At 43.0% G+C, this 23674-nt stretch overlaps 1 protein-coding gene across 2 annotated transcripts in view; it reads left to right on the forward strand.

The window, feature by feature from the left end:
* LRP11 (LDL receptor related protein 11) overlaps positions 1–23674 on the forward strand; it is an 87042-nt gene that overhangs the window by 16474 nt on the left and 46894 nt on the right. For both annotated transcript variants that reach the window (XM_077486734.1, XM_077486733.1), the window contains exon 3: positions 10286–10427. In XM_077486734.1, the coding sequence (XP_077342860.1) occupies positions 10286–10427 (142 nt within the window). The remainder of the gene's footprint in view (positions 1–10285; positions 10428–23674) is intronic.

Below are 23674 nucleotides of genomic sequence, written 5' to 3' on the forward strand. Positions count from 1 at the left end.
GACGTCATCGCTGCTCCAGCGAATCACAGCGCCGGAGCAGCGAGACCCACAGAGACCCACCAAGAAGATGGACGCTCAGAACTACAGGGGACAGCGGTGACTTTGCTGGCTCCTGTGTCAGGTAAGTGACACATAATGGACTACTATGTGATGCATAGTAGCCCATTATGCTTTACCTTTGCAGGGAATCAAAGAGGAAGTAAACCCATCAGGGTTTACTTCCTCTTTAAATTATTAGAATTAAACACATAACACCTTCTGGAATAAAATGGCCAAACAAATGGCCCCTTTATTCATTCCAAAAATAACAACTTTATAAAAATAACCTTTTTATTTTAATACATATATAAATAAATATATATAACATATATATATAATTATATATAACCCAACCAATTAACCACTTAAGGACCGCCTCACGCCGATGTATGTGGGCAGAATGGCACGGCTGGGCACAAGCACGTACCTGTACGTTGCTTTTTAAGTACCCAGCCGTGGGTCGGGAGCGCGCCGCCGGTGTCATGCTCCCGACCCGGTCCTGTGCTCCGTGGCCGCGGGACCAGCGGACCCGATCGCCGCTGGTGTCCCGCGATCAGGTCACAGAGCTGAAGAACGAGGAGAGGTCTGTTTAAACAAAAATCTCCCCATGCTTCCCTGTGTGGCTGTCACCGATCGTCTCTTCCCTTTTATATGGAAGGACGATCAGTGACGTCACATGCCAGGCCACGCCCCCCTACAATAAAAAAAACATAACGTCATACATAACACCTACACTGTCCCCTATTGGTTAACTCCTTCACTGCCAGTGTCATTTTTTTTTTTTAACAGAAAAGTTTTATTAGTTAAAACAAAGCGTCAGTACAGCTTATGCACAGTTCTCAATACAAACATAATTTACAGAGTTCAAACCTCAATTCTAGTTCAGCACAGATGAGGGACAGGGAAGGTGTTACATATTAAATATTAAGAGAGCGTGCACTCAACCATGGATCCCAGATACCGCCGAACTTCTTGGGACATTTCCTTCCCATATACGTAAGCTTATAAAGTGGCAGCACTGAGTCCACCATCGAGTGCCACTGGGAAATTGTAGGGGGGAGACGACTGCTTCCACATCAGCAGAAGCACCTTTCTGGCATAAAAACAGAGATAGAAGAGCAGAAGGCCAGTGTCATTTACACAGGAATCAGTGCATTTAATAGCACTGATTGCTGTATAAATGACAATGGTTCCAAAAATGTGTCAAAAATGTCCGATGTGTCCGCCATAATGTTGCAGTCACAATAAAAATCGCTGATCGCCGCCATTACTAGTAAAAAAAAAAATATTAATAAAAATGCTATAAAACTATCCCCTATTTTGTAAACGCTATAACTTTTGCGCAAACCAATCAATAATCACTGATTGCGATTTTTTTTTTTACCAAAAATATGTAGAAGAATACGTATCGGCCTAAACTGAGGAAAAAAAATGTTTTTTTATATATTTTTTGGGGATATTTATTTAGCATAAATATTGCCTTTTTTTCAAAATTGTCGCTCTATTTTTGTTTATAGTGCAAAAAATAAAAACCGCAGAGGTGATCAAATACCACCAAAAAAAAGTTCTATTTGTGGGGAAAAAAGGACGCCAATTTTGTTTGGGAGCCACGTCGCACGGCCGTGCAATTGTCAGTTAAAGTGACGCAGTGCCGAATCGCAGAAAGGGGCCTGGTCCTTTGGCTGCAAATTGGTCTGGGGCTTAAGTGGTTAACTGACTGCTACGTCTGAGGTTTCTGAAAGAAGGTAATGCTATCTCATCAGCTGACCACCACCACCACAGCATCCGGGCCCCTAGCTGTGATCACACCAGCACAGGAACAAATGATTATCACCTACTTGCACCATACAGCTCGATGACCAAATTTCTAGATAGGGAAGGTACCTATACCGAGATAGGTCCCAACCTGTACCATATATATATATATATATATATAAAACAACTGCTTCTGTGTTACCTCTTTTCCTGAACGTGCATGAATGGCTGATTCCGCCCCTGCCCCCACTACTAGACACAGGACGTGCTGGCTAGCACTGCCCTGTGTCCACCTAACACTGGCATTTCCTGGTGCATCTATCCCCAGTGTCCCCCAGTCATGTGCCCCTGCACTAGGTTTCCCTTGCTCCGGGAATTTCTTTACCTGCTCTTTGTAATGGTTTTGCACAGATCAGCTCCGATCCTTCTCTTGTGGGATCCCCTGCCAGCACTCCTGGCTCATCCTGCCTTCCGAGTATCTCCCCAGCAAGCCGCTTGTTAGAGCGGATACTCATGTGGGCTTGTTCTCGAGCTTCGCTTGCTGTGTCCATAGATAAACCCCAGCTCCCTCGTCATAGTATTTAATTGACAGTGGCAGAAGCCAATGACTTCCAGTGCTATCAATCTGCCCTGTGGGGAAGTAGAAAGCTTCTGCTCTCATGCACAGTACTGGATCGAAATGGGCTCGGGTAAGTAAAAGGGGGGTGGGGATCCTGGATAAAGAAGGTTTTTTACCTTAATGCAGTGAATGCATTAAGGTAAACTTTGAGGCTTTAGAACCGCTTGAAGGCTGCATTCAAACTTGCCTCCCGTGTTTAAATGTACCTGCGTTTACATGTGTTTAGAGTATTGAATCTGCCCCTGGACACATTGATATCTGTTCCCTCCAAACACAAGTAACTAGAATGCACCTAAATGCAGGAAAATGCACAGTGTGAATTATGCTATTTAAAATAATTTAATAAATGTATAAGCCTTTTAGAAATGTCCTATAAACACATGTGCCACAAACAGTGTGAATGAGATGTGTCCACGAGGTAACTAGTCAGTGCCCAGTTCACATGTGTGACAGACGCAGAACCAGGCCCGGCTACCTTCATTAACTTGTGACAAATGTCTGGTCACACTCACACTGAGCTGTCGCTGATACTTAACAATGGCATTCTCAGCCTCACCCTGCACAAAGATTTTCCAGCTCGTTCGACCACAATCTATTGTAAGTGCCAGCAGACTGCACAGGAAAGTTTAAATAAAACACCCCAGTTGTGGCGCAATTGTCAGCAAGAATGGGGTTAAAACAGGCGGTGAGAAGGTATCACAGTGCTTTCTTACTGCCTGTCAATAGCCTCTCTGCAGCGTGATCTGAACATGGATCATGCTTCAGAGGCAAGGGAGCTTTGACGCATGACTAAATCTACCCTAAAATGCAGCATTTTACCATACGGGTTAGTGTTTGTGTGTGGTCTAGCAGGGGACATACTATACCGTTTACTTTTATTTGAAGTGTCACTTAATGAAACATTATTCATGTCTCCACAGAGCAATGTGTTTCTGAGGTGCAGTAACATGCAGGGCTTTCCAATGTGCTAAAGAAAGATGCAGGATGTTTGTCATATTGCATCGTACATCACATTCTGCATTGTTTTCTAGGTGCTCTAGCAGTGATCTGCATTGTTTTTGTGCAGAAAATGCAGGTCACATCCAATAGTGTTTGCTGCTTCATTTTATCTCCAGAGTAACCAGCAGGGCTTTTTTTCTCAGATAATAGGTGCAGGAACTCAACCATGCCCTGCACACACCCCGGACACCTGCATCCCCCCTCTCCCCATCCTGCACTCAGTGGGAACCACTCAGGAGATCAGATCTGAGGGAGCCAAACTGTCCTTGTAAACACAGAAGTCTGTCTTCCATGTTTACAAGTGACAGCTTGGCTGCCACAGAGCGATAGTGGGGTGTGCAGGGAGCAGAGGGCCTGAGCTGGAGGTGGTGGAATGGAGTTCCACCAAGTTCCAGCTGAAAAAAAGCCCTGGTAACCAGGGATCTATTAAAGTGATTCTAAATGCTGAAGGTTTTTTACCTTCATGCATGAAGGTAAAAACCTTCAGTATGCAGCCCCCCTAACAATTACCTGAGTCTTTCGATCCAGCGATGTGCACAGGAGCAGCTGCTCTCCTGGCTCTATGTCTCCTCATTGGCCCAATTTGCCATTGGCTCCCACTGCTGTCAGTCATAGCCCATAAGGAGGGAGCAGGAATGCACAAGTACAGTGGTGTGAAAAAGTGTTTGCCCCCTTCCTCATTTCCTGTTCCTTTGCATGTTTGTCACACTTAAGTGTTTCGGAACATCAAACCAATTTAAACAATAGTCAAGGACAACACAAGTAAACACAAAATGCAATTTGTAAATGAAGGTGTTTATTATTAAAAGGTGAAAAAAAATCCAAACCATCATGGCCCTGTGTGAAAAAGTGATTGCCCCCTAAACCTAATAACTGGTTGGGCCACCCTTAGCAGCAACAACTGCAACCAAGCGTTTGCGATAACGTGCAATGAGGCTTTTACAGCGTCCTGGAGGAATTTTGGCCCACTCATCTTTGCAGAATTGTCCTAATTCAGTTACATTAGAGGGTTTTCGAGCATGAACGGCCTTTTTAAGGTCATACCACAACATCTCAATAGGATTCAGGTCAGGACTTTGGCTAGGCCACTCCAAAGTCTTCATTTTGTTTTTCTTCAGCCATTCGGTGGTGGACTTGCTGGTGTGTTTTAGGATCATTGTCCTGCTGCAGAACCCAAGTTCGTTTCAGCTTGAGTACACGAACAGATGGTCGGACATTCTCCTTCAGGATCTCTTGGTAGACAGCAGAATTCATAGTTCCTTTTATCACGGCAAGTCTTCCAGGTCCTGAAGCAGCAAAACAGCCCCAGACCATCACACTACCACCACCATATTTTACTGTTGGTATAATGTTCTTTTTATGAAATGCAGTGTTCCTTCTACGCCAGATATACTTGGACACACACCTTCCAAAGAGTTCCACTTTTGTCTCATCGGTCCACAGAATGTTGTCCCAAAAGTCTTGGGGATCATCAAGATGTGTTGTGGAGAAATTGAGACGAGCTTTGATGTTCTTTTTGCTCAGCAGTGGTTTTCTCCTTGGAACTCTGCCATGCAGGCCATTTTTGCCCAGTCTTTTCCTGATGGTGGAGGCATGAACGCTGACCTTAACTGAGGCAAGTGAGGCCTGCAGTTCCTTGGACGTTGTTGTGGGGTCTTTTGTGACCTCTTGGATGAGTCGTCGCTGCGCTCTTGGGGTAATTTTGGGCGGCCGGCCACTCCTGGGAAGGTTCACCACTGTTCCATGTCTTCGCCATTTGTGGATAATGGCTCTCACTGTGGTTCGCTGGATTCCCAAAGCTTTGGAAATGGCTTTATAACCCTTTCCAGACTGATAGATCTCAATTACTTTCTTTCTCAATTGTTCCTGAATTTCTTTGGGTCTCGGCATGATGTGTAGCTTTTAAGGATCTTCTGGTGGACCTTACTGTGTCAAGCAGCTCCTATTTAAGTGATGCCTTGATTGTGAACAGGTGTGGCAATAATCAGGCCTGGGTGTGGCTAGAGAAATTGAACTCAGGTGTGGACAACCACAGTTATAGTATGTTTTAACAAGGGGGGCAATCACTTTTTCACACAGGGCCATGATGGTTTGGATTTTTTTTCACCTTTAATAATAAACACCTTAATTTACAAATTGCATTTTGTGTTTACTTGTGTTGTCCTTGACTATTGTTTAAATTGGTTTGATGTTCCGAAACACTTAAGTGTGACAAACATGCAAAGGAACAGGAAATGAGGAAGGGGGCAAACACTTTTTCACACCACTGTACCTCCCATAGCAAGCTGCTTGCTATTGGGGTACTTGGCAGGGGGGAGAAACCAGTAGCGCTGGTGGGGACCTCAAAACCATTGCACAGAGCAGGTATGTATAACATGTTTGTTATGTAAAAAAAATAAAAAGAAATAAATAAAAAAACCGAGCCTTTAGTATCACTTTAAGCAATCATTGCTGTGGGCTAAGGATGGGTTCCTATCCATGCGATGCATTATCGCATGTGTATTGCTGTATGCTTTTGCACAATTGATCTACAATAGGGCAGCTTACTGTACCAAAACACAAGTATGATGGCTAGGTGCACTGAGATGACATTAAGAAATAATGGCATCGCAGTGCACAATACATTGTAATGCAATCTTGCACGAAGCAGGAATGCATACATTCTCATATCCCAGAGAGATTCCCCCGGAGCCAGGCCTGCTTTCATTTTGGATAGAGTAAGTGAGGGTTATAACCCCTGTCATATTTTTTTTTTTTTTACAATCTGTGTCCCGATGAGGAGATTTCCCTTTGCTTCCTGTCCCATAGCCAAACAGGAAATGAGAGGAAATCCCTGCAAATTAGGGAATTCCTTGGGGACCCCCAGATCACCAGAACTAGTGTCCCCATTGGAAGATTTCCTCTCTTTTACTTTTCTGTGGACAACCCAAAATGTGGGATTTTATTTTACTTTCACTTTCAATGATAATGGTAAACATGACAAATAGAGGGAGAATCTCTGGCAGACAGGCAGCAATAAAAAGTGTCAGAGGTTCTAATCCCTCTCCACTCTATCCAAAACTAAAAAAAAAGTTTTGCCTTTAGTTATACTTTAATTCTCTAATAGGGCATTCAGTTGTATGTAAAGACATGTCTATGTTTCATTGATTATGCTAAAGTTATTGCTACCATGGAATATATATATATATTTTTTGTAATGTTTGATTTTTGGAGGTGTTTGTCTTTTTTATTTTATAGTCTAATAAAGCACTGCCCTTATTAGTATAGAATCAAGATCCATGTAAGCTTTGCAAATGGGAAGAATTCACACACATATCTAATTGGTGAGCCAGTCATGTCAGCGTGTATTGAATTACCCCAGTTAACAGGGGAGAAACAGATGATCACATACTAGAGTCACTGATCCATGAAAAGCCAAAGCTTTAATGTCTCCAAGTAAAATCACTCTAAGCATAGCAACAATGGCTCCTTGTTTTGTACCCATGGACACCATCCAAACATTAAGAGGACTTTTTCTTATATGATTCACCCAAATGAAAAACAATAATGAAGTCTATACCAACATAACACATTTTCAGAATATATCACGCTTTATGCTTCATCTAAATGTCTGTAGGAAGTTTAAAGAACACAGCTGCCATTAGATAAATATGTAGGTAGACTATGAGTAGTAATGAATTGAACATGTAGTAGTTATTAGAAATATGAGTAGGTTGCTATTGCTGGCCTCTTTCTGAAATTCTAGATGCCTGGATCTGTTTGGTTTCAGTACTTTCTGAGCTGCTGACTTGGAACAAATATGCAACTATTGAGGTCACAGTAAAGTCAAAACACCTGATCTGCATATTTGTTTTAGTCAGTTACTCAGAAATTATTAAAGCCAATCAATCAGCATGAGGCTGGGTTCACACTGCTGCGGCTACGAGAACCGGATGTGATTCGCACCGCACTGCAGTGCAAATCACATCCGATCTCTGTGCGATGCGAGTTCAGCCATACAGATAGTATGGCTGAATTTGCATCGCACCCGCCCCAAACTCGCACAGGACCCTTTTTTTGGTCCGCAGCAGAATCGGATTGCATGGGTGTTCACACCATGCGATCCGATTCCTGTCCGAGTTTGCAGATTGCACTGCGATATGCGAACTGATCTGGGGGTGTCATTAACATTTCACTGACACTCCCAGCAGTTCGCATAGGGCAGTGTGAACTTCCGCCGGGAGGCATGCAATGCGGGAACCCGCCGCGGATTCGCGGCGTTCCCTGCATTGCTGCAGTGTGAACCCAGCCTGAAAGGCAATTAGAATTTTCAGAATTAACCATTATAAATGGTTACATACATTACATATGTCTCCCAGGGTGGGTAATTTAGGTAGCTAGTGAGCATAGGCTCCCATTAATATCTCTGGAAAAGACTTAAAGGGGTTGTAAAGGTTTGCGACAATACCGGCCCCCCAAGCCCCCCTGTTTTACTTACCCAAGCACGTTCACCTGCTGTACTTGCCCCTGATGTCCCCTTCGCCCCACTCAGCCTGGCCGTTGATTGGCTAGAGTGGCTTGCGCTGCTGTCAATCACATCCAATGACGTGGTGCGCCGGGGGCGGGGCCGAATGATACAGTGAGCGGCTATAGCCACTGGCCATATCACGGAAGCGTGCCTGCAACTAACCACCATGCTAAAGACCTCGCATGAAGGTGGTTAGTTCTTGCAGGGAGGAGCTGAGACAGCCACCAAGGGACCTCAGAAGACCAGGTTCGGGGCCAATCTGCGCAAAACAAGCTGCACAGTGGAGGTAAGTATAACATGTTTGTTATTTAAAAAAAAAAAATTGTCTTTACAACCCCTTTAAGGCAAACCTGTGTTTTGCTCATGCAGAGCAAAGCAGTGGTAAAATTGCACAGCTTGGCCCCAAATATCATCATCTGGAGTCCCCCACCGGTGATCTTGGCTCCTCCTCTTCTGTATTTGCCCCCATAGTAAGCTGCTTGCTATGGTGGCAAACATGTGGGCTTACTCCTGGGCCCTTCTCTCAGCTCACTGGGTTTGATTGACAGCAGCATGAGCCAATGACCCCTACTGCTATCAGAAAAGTGTGTTCGACCAGGAAGAGGGGAGGGAAGACTTGCAACCTGGCACAGCGCTGGATTGATAAAGGTGTTTGGGGAGGGGTGGGGGACAGACAGTGCAAGTTTTTTTTTTACCATAATGCAGAGGAGGTAACTCCGGGAACTATGTCGCCGGTCAGAGTGGTGTACAAGGACCGTTGCAGGGGCTTTGATCTAAGGCATACTAGCTCATCATGCCTTTGTCTTGCAGTTTTTTTTTTCTTAGTCAAAGTCAAAGTCAAAAGTTGACTGGAGTTGGGCTATAACAATACCTAGAACATATGTAAACTCTTGGAGGGGACGATAAGGGACTATATACAAGATTCTAGAAATGAGAACGGTATCGTTAGCAGTAATCAACATGGATTCATGAAGAATCGTTCTTGTCAAACCAATCTATTAAACTTCTATGAGGAGGTGAGTTGCCATCTAGATAAAGGAAGGCCCGTAGATGTGGGGTATCTGAATTTTGTAAAAGCATTTGACACAGTTCCCCATAAACCTTTACTGTACAAAATAAGGTCCGTTGGCATGGACAATAGGGTGATTACATGGATTGAACTCGCCCTTGTAGCCAGTTTTCAGAGGGTGGTGATAAATGGGGGGTACTCGGAATGGTCAGGAGTGGATAGTGGGGTCCCCCAGGCTTCTGTGCTGGGACCAATCCTGTTTAATTTGCTCATAAATGACCTGGAGGATGGAGTAAACCAGTGATGGCGAACCTTGGCACCCCAGATGTTTTGGAACTACATTTCCCATGATGCTCACCTACACTGCAGAGTGCAGGAGCATCATGGGAAATGTAGTTCCAAAACATCTGGGGTGCCAAGGTTCGCCATCACTGGAGTAAACAGTTCAATCTCTGTATTTGTGGACGATAATAAGCTAAGCAGGGCAATAACTTCTCTGCAGGATGTGGAAACCTTGCAAAAAGATCTGAACAAATTAATGGGGTGGGCAACTATATGGCAAATGAGGTTCAATGTGGAAACATTTTAAATAATGCATTTGGGTGGCAAAAATACAAATGCAATATATACACTGGGGGGACTCTCTGGGGGAATCCAGGATGGAAAAGGACCTAGGGGTCCTACTAGATGATAGGCTCAGCAATGGTATGCAATGCCAAGCTGCTGCTAACAAAGCAAACATTAAAAAGGGGATTAATTCCAGGAAAAAAATGATAATTATCTCACTGTACACGACTCTGGTCCGGTCGCACCTAGAGTATGCTGTCCAGTTCTGAGCACCAGTCCTGGAAGGATGTACTGGAAATGGGGCGAGTACAAAGAAGGGCAACAAAGCTAATAAAGGGTCTGGATAGTTATGAGGAAAGGTTGCGAGCACTGAACTTATTCTCTCTGGAGAAGAGACACTTGAGAGGGGATACGATTTAAATTTACAAATACCGTACTTCTGACCCCACAATAGGTATAAAACTTTTCCATATAAGGGAGTTTAACAAGACACGTGGCCACCCATTAAAATTAGAAGAAAAGAGGTTTAACCTTAAACTACGTAAAGGGTTCTTTACTGTAAGAGCAGCAAGGATGTAGAATTCCCTTCCACAGGCAGTGGTCTCAGTGGGGGGCATCGATAGCTTCAAGAAACTATTAGACAAGCACCTGAACGTCCACAACATACAGGGATATACAAGGTAATACGGACATATAATCACACACATAGGTTGGACTTGATGGACTTGTGTCTTTTTCCGACCTCCCCTACTATGTATATCTAAATGTTTTTAATGGCTATATTTATCAGGTCACACAACCAGGGACATTGAAACTCTCCCACCTGCAAGAAGGAGTTTATACTCTACAGTTGACTGTGACCGACACGTCTGGACAGAAGAGCTCGGACAATGTTTCCGTCAATGTTCTCCCTGCTGAACATCATGTATCGGGTAGGTCACAAATGATCTGTTTTACTTACAATACAGTACTTTTACAAAGAGTTTATATTATATATCTGTTATAAGATCAATGACGTTCAGTAATTCATAATAGCCAAGTGTTTCGGTGACAAGGCAGATATCTGTAGTAGCCCAGTATTATGTTATGTATTGTGTTGAAGTTTCACCTTTGATCGTGTCCTATTTGAAAATAATAACTGATGAATATAAAATAAAAGAACAAGCTTATTAAAGCCTAATTCTGGACAGATTAAAAACATATCCTTTACAGTGGGGCTGAGCCCGCATTGCAAGGGTTAATAACTTGTTTTACCTAGGGAAGGGCAGAAACAGTTCTCCTTATCTGATCTTCCACTCCCCCAGCAGGTGGCTCTTCCCTGTGATCCAGCAGTGGACTGGCCCCCAGTGTCCTCATGTACAGAGTAGGGCTATGAATCTTACCCTGGTCTTGATGATGTCAAAACTATAGACTACTAGAGCACAGGGGGTGCAGAAACTGTGGGGAGAAGAAAATCGGGTAAGTATATCTCCTTTATTTTCTTACATCAGGGGACACAGAGCCATAGTAGTTACTATGTGGGTTATAGGGCCACGGATAGGTGATGGACACTGGCACGCCCTAAGGCAAGAAGTGTACTCCCTATATAACCCCTCCCACTACTGGGAGTACTTCGTTTTTTTCGCCAGTGTCTAAGGTGTTGGTCATGAGTAAAGATGTGCTGTGCTGAGCTCCACTGGAAGCAATCCTTGCTGGGGCTAGCCATGCTGACCGGATCCGTTCTGATGTCTTTTCATGGGCTAAATGAATAGTACCCGGGTCTCGTGTCCGAAGAAACAAGGTTTTGCTTGTGAACACTTCTCTTTAGAGAGCCGGGCCCTGGGATCCAGTACTTTTTGGTAATAAGGCCATAAAGTTTTTACTGGCAGGGTGCTGTCGTAGGTCCAGGATTGTGGGTAACCTGAGGTTCCCCGGTTCCTGAAGGTTTCCTAAAAGGTCTTGGAGCCCACCGTGAAGGGTGAAGATTGGGTTTTTATCTCTGATAAACCTTGCTGCAAGGAAAAGGTAAGGGAGATTTTCTCAGGAATTTCTCCTTCTATGTATAATGTTGTCATGCCAATGTGTCACCACTGGGGGCTGTATTGAGCACTCACCGACCTGACGCTGGAAACAGCACAGAAGCCTGTCATTTTCTCCTCTCCTCCGGCCACAACAGATCCTCCAGTAAGAGGGGGTTCTGCTTCTCTTCCTGTGCCCCCAAAAATAGTTTTTTCCCCTTCGGGAGATAGGATGCCAAGCTAGTTCCTTTTTTCTCCAAAAAAAAAAAAAAAGAGACAGACCGCAGCTGCTCAGCAGAGGATTTACCCCCCATGCCTGCATGTTCCACAGGACGCTGCTTGCACAGGAAAGCACTTTCCTTTGAAAGGAAAGGGGGGCGTAATTTGCACGGGCATGGCTAACGGCATCAGGTGCCGGCCACACATGCAGGAAGTTGATTTTAGCGCTATGTGTGTGAAGCTGCTGCTGGCTGTGGAGGGACAGAGCAGGAGGATGGCTTGTTCAGGTTAGTGACACAGGCTTTTTTTTTTTCCTTTGACACATTATACTTTACCAGGCTAGGATTAATAGCAGCTAATGGCGCTAAACTATAGCCTAGCAATGTACATTATTTTGCTGGTAGTGCCTCTGCTTTATGCTTCAGGCTATGAATGGTACTGGGACCAGGAACTTCTCTAAAGGGGTCAGTGGTTTTCACTATAAACTGAATCCATTTCCAAAAGAATGTCATCCTCCTCTGAGAGGGATGCGGCTAGTCAGATTGAACCGTCAGGGGAAACTGTTGTTGCATAAAAAAAATTTCAGTCCTTGTATATATCATACAAAAGGTTATTTTCTTCGACCATTTGTAATTTGGAAAGAAGATTAATGCTATGATGTCTCTCCATAGTGGGGCTAAACATAGCAGATTCCCATCTAGTCCTCAGAACCCACTTATTGAGGTGCAGGAGGCTGGGGATCAGGTAGATCTTCCCAAATATTTGGAAGATACTTATTTATCCTCTTCTGAGGATCCTAATATGGAAGTAGTAGCATCACAAGACAGGTTGCTTGTGTACTCCCTTACTCAACCTTTTTTTTGCTGCCTGCAGCACAGGCTCTTGAGGAACCTACCTCTAATTGGGTTCATTAGAACCTCCCCCATCTGGGGATGTTTTTTCCTATTCATGCTTGGCTAAAAAAGCTTATGTATTCTGAATGGGAACATCCGGATAAACTATATTATTCTCCCAAGAAATTCTCCACACTTTATCCTATGGAAGAGGATTTCTATGAAGAAATTGGGGGGTTCCAGCAATTGATGCTGCAATCACCTCAGTGAGCAAGAATCTCACATGTCTGGTGGATAATGCACTGATGTTAAAGGATCCAACAGATAAAAAGTTGGAACTTCTTTATAAAAACAATATGTCTTTAGCAAGTTCAGTAGCGCAGCCAGTTCTTGCTGCAATTGGTGTATCTCAGTCCATTAAGGAACAGTTTGTGGAGATACCTGAAATTCTGCCTGATCAGCAGGCCCGGCAATGGGCTGGTGTATCTGTCTCACAGTAGATGCTATGAAGACTATCATTTTAAGCCTTATGGCTTATGCTTGGACTAGTGCATTCTCGCAGAGTTCTGTGGCTGAAAAATTGATCAGCCGAAGCATTGCGTAAAAAGCCAGTTTTTCCCCTTCATGGTGTACGGTTATTTAGAGACAATCTGGATAAGTACATCCAATGGACCTCTAATGGGAAAAGCTCTCTTTTTACCAGTAAAGAAGAGGTTCAAGCATTTCTCCCTTAATTGTGCTGTCTCTCCTATGCCAGGGACATCAGCCTCTAGGCAGTCTCAACGCCCTCAACCGTCAGGTTCAAGGGAAAGTCCCCAAGGGCAGCACCAGGGCCAGAAGAGATCTTGGGGCAGAAAGCCCACAAAGCGGAATGCTAAATCCTTCTCATGAAGGGGCACCCCTGCTCGTCCAGGTGAGGGGAAAGGTCCTGCAATTCTCAAGATCTGGCAGGAACAATGCACTTTTTTCTCTGGGTTATGACTAGAGTTCCGAGAATTTCTGTTTCCTCGTTTTTTCTAAGACCCCTTTCACACTGGGGCGTTTTTCAGGCGTTTTTCAAGCGCTTTAGCGTTAAAAAAAGCGCCTGTAAAGCGCTTGAAAGAAGCCTCACCTGCAGTCCCAATGTGAAATGTCAGCGCCCGAAAAACGCCCGAAAAACGCTCGTAAAGCGCCGCTTAAACTAGCAGCGCTTTACCAGCGTTTTTTGAGCGTTAATTGGGCGCTTTTAACCCCTGCTAGTGGCCAAATAAAGGGTTAAAAGCGCCCACAAAATGCTGCTGCCAATAGCATTTTTCAGGCGTTTTTCGGGCGTTTTACAAGCGCTTCCCATTGATTTCAATGGGAAGGGGCGTTTTAAGAGCGTTATATTCACCGCTCCAAAAGCGCTGCAAAGAAGCTGTTTGCAGGACTTTTTTTTGACGCTCTGCCAGCGCAGCACCTTGGTGTGAAAGCACTCGGGCTTTTACATTGGGATTGCAGTTGCAGCTTCTTTCAGGCGCTTTTTTTAACGCTAAAGCACCTGAAAAACGCCCCAGTGTGAAAGGGATCTTGGTGTGAAAGCACTCGGGCTTTTACATTGGGATTGCAGTTGCAGCTTCTTTCAGGCGCTTTTTTTAACTCTAAAGCGCATGAAAAACGCCTGAAAAACGCCCCAGTGTGAAAGGGGTCTAAGGGAAAATGTTCCCAAGGATCCAGAGAAAAAGAAGTCTCTCTTTCTGGCCTCTGGGTCATCTATTATCCCAGTCACTGATATCAGAGGTTCCCTTAGTGGAACAGGGCACAGGGTTTGGCTCAAACCTTTTACGGTTCCAGAACCAAACGGAGAGGTAAGACCCATTCTAGATCTCGAAGATCCGAATCGCCATTTAACATCTGATCCTTTCATAATCTGATCGGTTGTGTCCATCCGGCAAGGAGTTTTTTTTGGCTTTAATCGATATCAAAAATGCATATCTCCATGTGCCAAATTTTCCCACTCACCAGAAATCTCTGCGTTTTGAAATATAAAATCATAATTTCAGTTGTGGCCCTGCCATTCAGTTTAGCCACAGCACCACGGATGTTCTGAAAGATTCTGGCACCTCCTTTAATCAGATTAAGGGCTCAAGGCATAACGGTCCTAGCCTATTTAGAAGATCTACTTTTAATAGATCATTCAGTCTCGGGTCTAAACCAGAGTCTGATCACAGCTGTAAACTACCTGGAATCTATGGGTTGGATACTCAGCCTAGGAAGATCCTACTTAAAACCATCAAGGAGATTACAGTACTTGGGGCTAGTTATAGATACCATACAGGTACCCCAGACAAGCATAAGTTTCATTGTAGGACTAATTCAACTTATCAAAACAAAGAAAAATCTTTCCATTCGGCTGGGCATGAGATTGTTAGGGGTAATTTTGAGTATTTACTCAAAAACTGCTTCAAAGCACCATCCTGTCGGTCTGAAATAAAAAGATTTAGGCCTTGTTTGTTTTCAATACGTTTGGCTCCCGACGTAAGTCAGAGCCTAAATTGGTGGTTGTTATCCAGCAAAAGGGAAAATCTTTTCTACCGGTATCCTGGAAGGTGTTAACAACAGATGGCAGCCTTCTAGGCTGGGGAGCAGCCCTGGAAGAAGATTCTGTCAAGGGGAGATGGTCCAGGTTAGAGGACCTTGCCTATCAACTTCATTTCAGGAATAGGGAATTGGCAGGCGGGCTACTTGAGTCGCCAACAATTATTTCTGGGACAATGATCTCTTCACCCTTCCTAGCGATATGTCAGAAATGGGGTATTCCTGACATGGACCTATTCACATCCAGATTCAAAAACAAAGTCAACAACTTTGTGTCGGGAACAAGGGATCCGCTAGCAGGCAGAACAGACACATTAGTCTTCCCATGGGATCAGTTTTCACTGATCTATGCATTTCCTCCAGTTCTGCTACCTCTGCGCCTTCTCCGCGGGATTAAGCAGGAATGGAAGGAGGTGATTCTGGTGGCCCCAGTGGGTCTCAGAAGATCTTGATTTACTGAGATCATAAAGGTGGCAGTAGCAGTCCTTCGGACTCTGCCATTATAGCCAGACCTTCTCGCACAAGGTCCAGTATTTCATCCTACCTTACGGACAAAGAATTTAACAGGTTTGACTGTTGAATCCCACTATATAAAAGATTGTGGGTGATCTCCTTCAGTAGGTTCTACTTTGATTAATGCCAGGAAGCCGACTTCCAGAATCATTTTACTATAGAGTCTGGAAGGCATATGTTTCTTGATGTGGATCCAGGGGTTGGCACCCCAGGAAATATGTCATAGGCAGGATCCCTGATTTCCTGCATATGGGATCTGTAATGAAGCTGGCCTTGTCAGTATTTTTTACAATGGCCTGTTGCTTCCCACTCTTGGTGCATAGCTTATTCAGGGGGTAACACGGATTAATCCCCCTATCAAGGCACCTCTAAAATTCTTGGGATTCTTTGCTAAATCAGCCGTTTGATCCTTTACGAGAAATTCTCTTGGTTCTTTTTGACGAGAAAGATAATCTTTCTGGTTGCCATTTCTTCTGCTAGAAGAATATCGGAACTAGCGGCTCTGTCTTGTAAAGAGCCATATTTGATCATGCATAAGGACGAGGTGGTTTTATGTCCTCATCCTGAATTCCTACCAACAGTGGTAACAGGTTTTTTTCATTTAAGTCAAGATATTATTCTTCCTTCCTTTTCCCAAAGCCTCAATCTAGGGAAAAGAAGGCACTAAATTCCCTTGATGTAGTAAGAGCGATCAGAGTCTATGTTAAGGCGACCGCTCAGGTTCGCAAAACAGATGTGTTTGTTTGTACTGCCAGAAGGTCCAAAGATGTGGACAGGCAGCGTCAAAATCCACTATTTTCCTAATGGATTCGTCAAGTAACTGTTCAAGCTTCAGCTTAAAGAAGAAATTTCTTCCTTCCTTTTTATGTTAGAGCACTCTCATTCTGGGCGATTAGTGCCTCTTGGGTGGTACATCATCAGGCCTTTATGGCTCAGATCTGTAAGGCTGCGACTTGGTCTTCGGTTCATACGTTTATCAGATTTTTTCAAATCAATATTAAAGGTCATGAGGATATTGCCTTTGGGCACAGTATACTGCAGGCTGCAGTATGAGTCCTCTGGCCTTCTGTTTTTTGTTGCGTCTCCCTCCCTTCAGTTGCCATTGCTATGGGACATCCCACATAGTAACTACTATGGCTCTGTTTCCCCTGATGTAGGAAAATGATTTTAAAACAGCTTACCTGCAAAATCCTTTTCTTTTATGTACATCAGGGGGCACAGAGGTCCCTCCCTTCTTGGTATACACTTGTATTGCTTGGCTACAAAACTGAGGACTCCCAGTAGTGGGAGGGGTTATATAGGGAGTACACTTCTTGCCTTAGGGCGTGCCAGTGTCCATCACCTATCAGTGGCCCTATAACATAGTAACTACTATGGCTCTGTGTCCCCTGATGTACACCAAAGAAAAGGATTTTACAGGTAAGCCGTTTTAAAAATTCTGTTTTTATTGTTCCTTTAGACATAAGGCAGCAAATAACCCTTACAGTGTCAGCATAGTCCCACTGCAGGGGATATATATATATATATTTTATTTGCCAAGAAATGGTTAAATATATCTCCTCACACTTTTGAGACAAAAAATTCAGAGAGAAGATGCCCCGACAATAGAGAATTTCAGGTTAGTGGCCCCACCCTCCCGATGGGGTCAGTGTGTGAAGGGAGCAGTGCAGCACACATTGCACCATACTGTCCAGGTCAGGACCGACAAAGGCCCAAGCCTGTGAAGATGCATCAGCTGGGAGCTGCAGGAGAAACAGTCAAGCTGACAAAGGTACAGCATTTTGTGCACAAGCACTGGGACTGTGTGTTTGACGGTCTGAAGGACCAAGGCAGGAGGCCTAAGCAGTGAAGATGAGAAAAGAGCAATGAGCTGAATTCTGTTTTGTTGCATTAATGGTGAGAACCCCTGCGTGTGAACCTATTCAAGTGTTAACTTTTTGCTTTGCTTTAAATAAAAGTGGACAGAAAAACCCCTGAAACGTACTCCAGGCGTGGAGTAAACTCACTATTCGGCGCTACCTTTGAGCTACAAATCCCCCAAACTTTCACAGTGTAAACATTAATAAAGACAAAAAATGCTTTGTGTGTAAACATAAAGACAAAAAATGTTTGTGTGCCAATAGTGCAGAAATAAAGTGCTGAAACAAGTATCCTATGCTTATTTAAGTTATAAATATATTAGGAAGGTCCCGAAACAATCACTATATTTCTTCAATACCATAAAGTGTCCAGTGCAATAAAAAATCTTCAAACCTCCAAACTTATGGTGAAATAAGATCCCATCCCAAAGACATGCTCTACCTTCTGTGCATAATTCACCACTGAATTCTGCTAAATAACTCACCAGAAATAATGGCCGGTATTATCAACAACCAGCATAAGCGCATATGAATGGAGAATGCTCTCACAAGGGCACAAGGGATCTTTCTCAGAGCTATCTCAGCGTTCATCCCACAATGCACACTCAGCCATCAAACCCAGGTTATGAGAGGAGGAAAAAGGTAATAATATGAAATGTTACAGTAGTAAAATAGTGTATAGTGGTGATAGCGCTGTCATCACATAAACACTGTATTTGATGGTACCCTCATCTCGCACTAGAGAATACCAGCATGTAATTACTCCTGTGGTACAATTTTCAATATTTTTCTATTTTTCCACTATCTCTTGAGTGACTGGCCTGGAGAAATATACATATCGGGAGTTCTGACTTCACTAGCTGCTTACTTATTTTGTGCCAGCAACTCAGAAAGTACTGCAGCCAAAGAAAATCAAACATCTAGTAATGAAATACTACATATTTCCTACAGCACGGGTTTCCTTTGAACAAACCAGGATGTGTTCAAATGTCTATAGCTTAGTGAAGTTAAAAAAAAAAAAAAAAAAAAGTTTCTTTCAGTTTGGTGACACTGCCATCTAGTGCTCACAAATCAACACTGGAGAAATAAATTTAGGAGTACTAAAAACCTATTGGACTTGCATTATGATTTTACTTGCACACCATTGCAGGTTTGAGGTGAAACAGCACAGCGTTATTTCATTTACTGAGCTAAGTGAAAATTCATTTTTTTTTAAGCCTTGATTACACTTGCCTTGCTCTCTGAAGAGCGATCTGTGTTTGATAGCTCTTCAGAGAACATATTTCTTTGATTAATATTTACTTGTGCTGGGAGAAATATGGACACTGCTTTTGCTGACCACATTTGAAGAATGCTAGTTGCTTGGCTGTTTCTGGCATCAATATGTTCTTAGTTACTGACCCAAAGCAAGCATACAGATAAGGAAAGTCAGAATGAAGTCAGAACATGTCATCTGTACAATTGTTTTAGGAAGTAATGATGGCACTGGATTAGCATGCTGGCCATGGAACTGGAACCACAGAACACGTTTTATGAAAAAATAATAAATGCACATCTTTTTGCAGGTAAAAAAATGTGCATTTATTATTTTTTTACACTGGAACCTGTAAAGCATTGCACCCGTGATCAGCATTATGGGTACAATGCCAGTCTCCTGCAGACTCTCAGTACACTGTCTGCCAGGGGTGGACTGACCATTGGGCCACTTGGGCACTGCCCGAGGGCCCTGAGCCACTAGGGGGCCCCATCAGGGTTGCCAGCCTCAGTAAAACCAGGGACAGTATGTAAAAATCTGTGTTTTTTTTACATCTGTCTCTGAAATGTCCCTTACCGACATCCTTTTGGTCTAAAAATTCCAAGATTATAGCTGCCCCACCTCTCCAGTACCTTCTCAGCCAATAGAAACATGTCTTTGTATACTGTATGTGTGTATATTGTGTGACCCCATAATCTCAGATTGCCCGGGGGCCCCATGAGTTGTCAGTCTACCCCTGCTGTCTGCCTGTACCTCCAACAAAGGCAGGCAGTTACTGAATTGTAGGAAGAATCAATGAACTACGAGGGCCCTCGCAGATGTGAGGTATCGCTGTGAACGTTAGAGCGAGAGCAATAATTCTAGCCCTAGACCTCCTCTGTAACTCAAAACATCTAACCAGTAAAAAAAATGTAAAGCGTCGCCTATGGGCATTTTTAAGTAGCGACATTTGGAGCCATTCCACGAGCGTGTGCAATTTTGAAGAGTGACATGTTAGGTATCTATTAACTTCATCTTTCACATTATGCAAAAATTGGGCTAACTTTACTGTGTTTTTTTTTTTAAGCACAAAACTGTTTTTTTTCCAAAACAAAGCATTGCTGCTCAAATACCGTGCGAGATAAAAAGTTGCAACGACCACCATTGTATTCTCCAGGGTGTTTTCTAAAAAAACATATATAATGTTTTGGGATTTTATGTAATTTTCTAGCAAATAAATGATGATTTTTACATGTAGGAGAGAAATGTCAGAATTGTCCTGGGCACTCCCTGCATGTTGGGCCTCTGTATGTGGCCACACTGTGTAAAAGTCTCACACATGTGGTATCGCCGTACTCGGGAGTAATAGCAGAATGTGTTTTGGGGTGTAATTTGTGGTATGCATATGCTGTGTGTGAGAAATAAACTGATAATATGACAATTTTGTGAAAAAAAAAAAATGAAAAAAAATCTTCATTTTTCAAAGAATTGTGGGAAAAAATTACAACTTCAAAAAACTCATCATGCCTCTTACTAAATACCTTGGAATGTCTTCTTTCCAAAAAGGGGTCATTTGGGGGGTATTTGTACTTTTCTGGCATGTTAGGGTCTCAAGAATTGAAATAGGCTGTCAGTACTTCAGGTGTGATCAATTTTCAGATATTGGCACCATAGCTTGTGGACTCTATAACTTTCACAAAGACCAAATAATATCCACCAATTTGTACTTCTTTTTACCAAAGATATGTAGTAGTATAAATTTTGGCCAAAATTTATGAAGAAAAAATTACTAATCTGCTAAACAGAAACAAAGAAAAATTAATTTTTTTACAGAATTTTCTGTATTTTTTCTTTTATAGCACAAAAAATAAAAAACTGAGCGGTGATTAAATACCACCAAAAGAAAGCTCTATTTGTGTGAAGAAAAGGACAAAAATTTCATATAGGTCCAGTGTTGCATGACTGAGTAATTGTCATTCAAAATGTGAGCGCACCGAAAGCTGAAAATTGGTCTGGTTATTAAGGGTGTTTAAGTGCCCAGTGGTCAAGTGGTTAAACACAAAAGCAAACATTTTTTATATTGCAGCTTACCAATTTTTAGATGTAATGGCTGCATTAATTTAATTTTTTAGGATTTCTCTCCTTTATTTTTATCTGGTGATACAGCCAGTAAGTATGTTGTTTTTCAACAGAACACGCTGTCCTGCAAATGTAGCAGTTGGAGGGCAACCTTAGAGACAAACCATTTACCACTGACCAGGGTGCTTACAATGATCAGCTTTTATTTAGTTATGTAAAACCTTTATCTCAAAAGCGACAAAACTATTGCTATAACTGAGGTGTTAGCTAGAGCTGGGCTTCAATTTGTTGGTGTATCTACATTTGACAATACATTTAACATTCCCCTCCCCCTAACTGAAAATTATGCTGTCGTAAGGTGCCCCTGTGCTCCATCCAGAGTGGGGGCACTGTAATGCAGGAGATGCGTTACTGGCCAGAGCACCAGGTGAAAAAAGCCAAAAAAATTAAACCAATGCAGCCACCACATCTAATGATTAGTAAACTACAATATATTACAAGCTATGTTTGCCAGCTTTATTGATAAATGTATTTTCATTATGTATTTAGGCTTGCTTTTTTATGCGCAGAAAGTTGTCCTTTGATCTATAATGTTACAGAGAAACTTAGGTCTAAGAAAACATTTTCTGCTGTATAAAACTGAAGAGCTCCTTGGATCTCTAGAAAGGAAAATTGTATCAAATACTTACCGCAATGCCCAGATGACTGTCAGATGGACTGCTGTTGCTAACCTTGATACAAGATGATCTACCGGACACAAGTCTACTCCTTCTGGAAAGAAAACAATATCTTTTTATGAAGCTCTCCGCGCTTGAATCTCAGACATCCTTCTGCTTGAAGATCTTGCGATAGATACTGCCCAGTAGGTAATGTCACAAACTGAACACTGTTCTGTTGGAGCAAATGGCTGAACTGATATGAAATCCAGCAACACCGATAGATTCCATTGGGAAAGATCCTCTTTTGTGGTGGTCGGAAACTCCTGACTGTCTTCAAAATTTGTGCAAACTAAAGGATTTTCAGCACCTGGTTATTGCCAACCTAGTCAACAGTTGCAATCTCAAGGAATATGGTCTAAAGCTCATGTCTAATCTGGTCTTCAAGAAGTCCAGAACACCTGTCGCCTAAGGTGTAGTATCAATATCTTGCCCTGCTGGGAAATAATGCAAACTTGTTCCAGATTTTGGCATAGATGTTGTTAGTAAAGTGCCTTCTGACACACTCCACAAGGTAGAGATCATCCTAGAGCAGGCTAGGTTCTCAAGCTTCCCCTATCAGTCGTCCTGTTTGCTGCCATGGCCTGCGTATGTGCAAAGGGGAATTGGCTTCTGTCTCATGAGATGAATGGCCATGAAAACTCAAGGCCCTCATTGTCAAATGGAGGAATGAATATGACTTCCATGTTCACTCTCAAAAGGCCTCTAGAGGAATCTCATTATGAGAAATGTTGTTGGAAAATATATAGGCTAGATTGCACATCCATGGAGAAAATTAAGGCATTTGTCCTCTCTGCCTTGGGGTGCGGAAATGATTCAGACATCCTCCTAAGTTTGTAATTGGTGTGAGAAGCAATGTAGTATGTCTGTGGTTGGCCCAACCTGTGGACTAGCTCATAGAAGATCAATTTCTCACAATGTGTCTTCCAGGCTATCTTTCTCGAGATGAATAGTAATTGTGACCTAGTCTAATGGTTTTAATGGAGCGACTTCATCAGATTCTCCCTCTTCAGCCACCACCATATATTCCTACTCATACTGAGTGACAGTTGATAACTGTGTAAGACTCTGTTTCCTCTATTGTGCTAAGAATCCAAGCTTAAACTGTCAAGGTCAGAGTGCCCAAGGGATTATTGGTATGACGATATTGTGCTCCAAAGATTGAGACACTAAGAAATGGTCAAACAAATGGAGATTACTGTCTTTAGCATTCCTTCTTTGACTGCCATTGTTTTCTCTGGTGGAAGCCGAACAGAGGAGTTGGCAGACTACCTATTAGTGACAGGCAACTAGCAGGGGTCTGCCTGGTTGAGATAATTAAAATAAGTACAGCATAAAATCTCATGCCACCCTCTTCAATAACAATATTTGAGTATCACCTGTCAACTTTGAACTCCTCCAGGCAGTCTTTACTCACCAGCCTATTTGGCATAGGTATTGTGCCACAGGCACTGCAGGACTTCTGCTGGGATGGTAGCGTTGCTCTAGGAAAAAGCGATAAAACATCATCCTTGGAACTTTCCCCTTGAATGGGAGCGGCATCTAGGGCTTTGTTCCTCCAAAGAGCGTCCGCCTCCTCTGGTAATGGAACTTAGAGAGCGTGAGCATGTGGGGCTGAAAAAATTCAAAGCAATCCGCAAAGGGAGGCACTTTTCCCACCTTTGAATTTGAAGGCCTTTTGTATAAATGGTGACTGACTCATAGTTTGAGGACAAATAGGATGGCCAGCTGAAAAAAACAAGGATAGATGAAAAGGAAAATAACATCAGAGAGCGAAAGGTTTAGAAATGAAAGAGAAAAATATACGTTGGTAACAAAAAAATGAAAAAAGTGTTCCTTTTTTTTCTCTCTTAAACAAAAGTCTAAGGGAAATAAATGATTGCACACACACACACACACACACACACACACACACACACACATTTTGTGCCATACCTGAAATAAACAGCAGGGGGCATTTAAGGAAAGCTCGCCGGTCCCAGGAAGCAGAGGGAAGAATGATCCAGAGCCAGGCAAAGGAGGCTCTTCCTGACCAAACCTCCAGAGCCGTTTGAGCCCCCCTAATTATCCCTGGAGATCTGTAGATCTACCCTGTGACTCTGACGCTCATTAACAAGAGGGCAGCTTTTCCTAAAAGAAAAATGATGGTCAGTACACCCGCCAGCCAGTGTGC

This window comes from Lithobates pipiens, unplaced genomic scaffold, assembly GCF_037356315.1.
Source record: "Lithobates pipiens isolate NorthernLeopardFrog02 unplaced genomic scaffold, aLitPip1_a1.2 Scaffold_18, whole genome shotgun sequence".
NCBI classification, from domain to species: domain Eukaryota; kingdom Metazoa; phylum Chordata; class Amphibia; order Anura; family Ranidae; genus Lithobates; species Lithobates pipiens.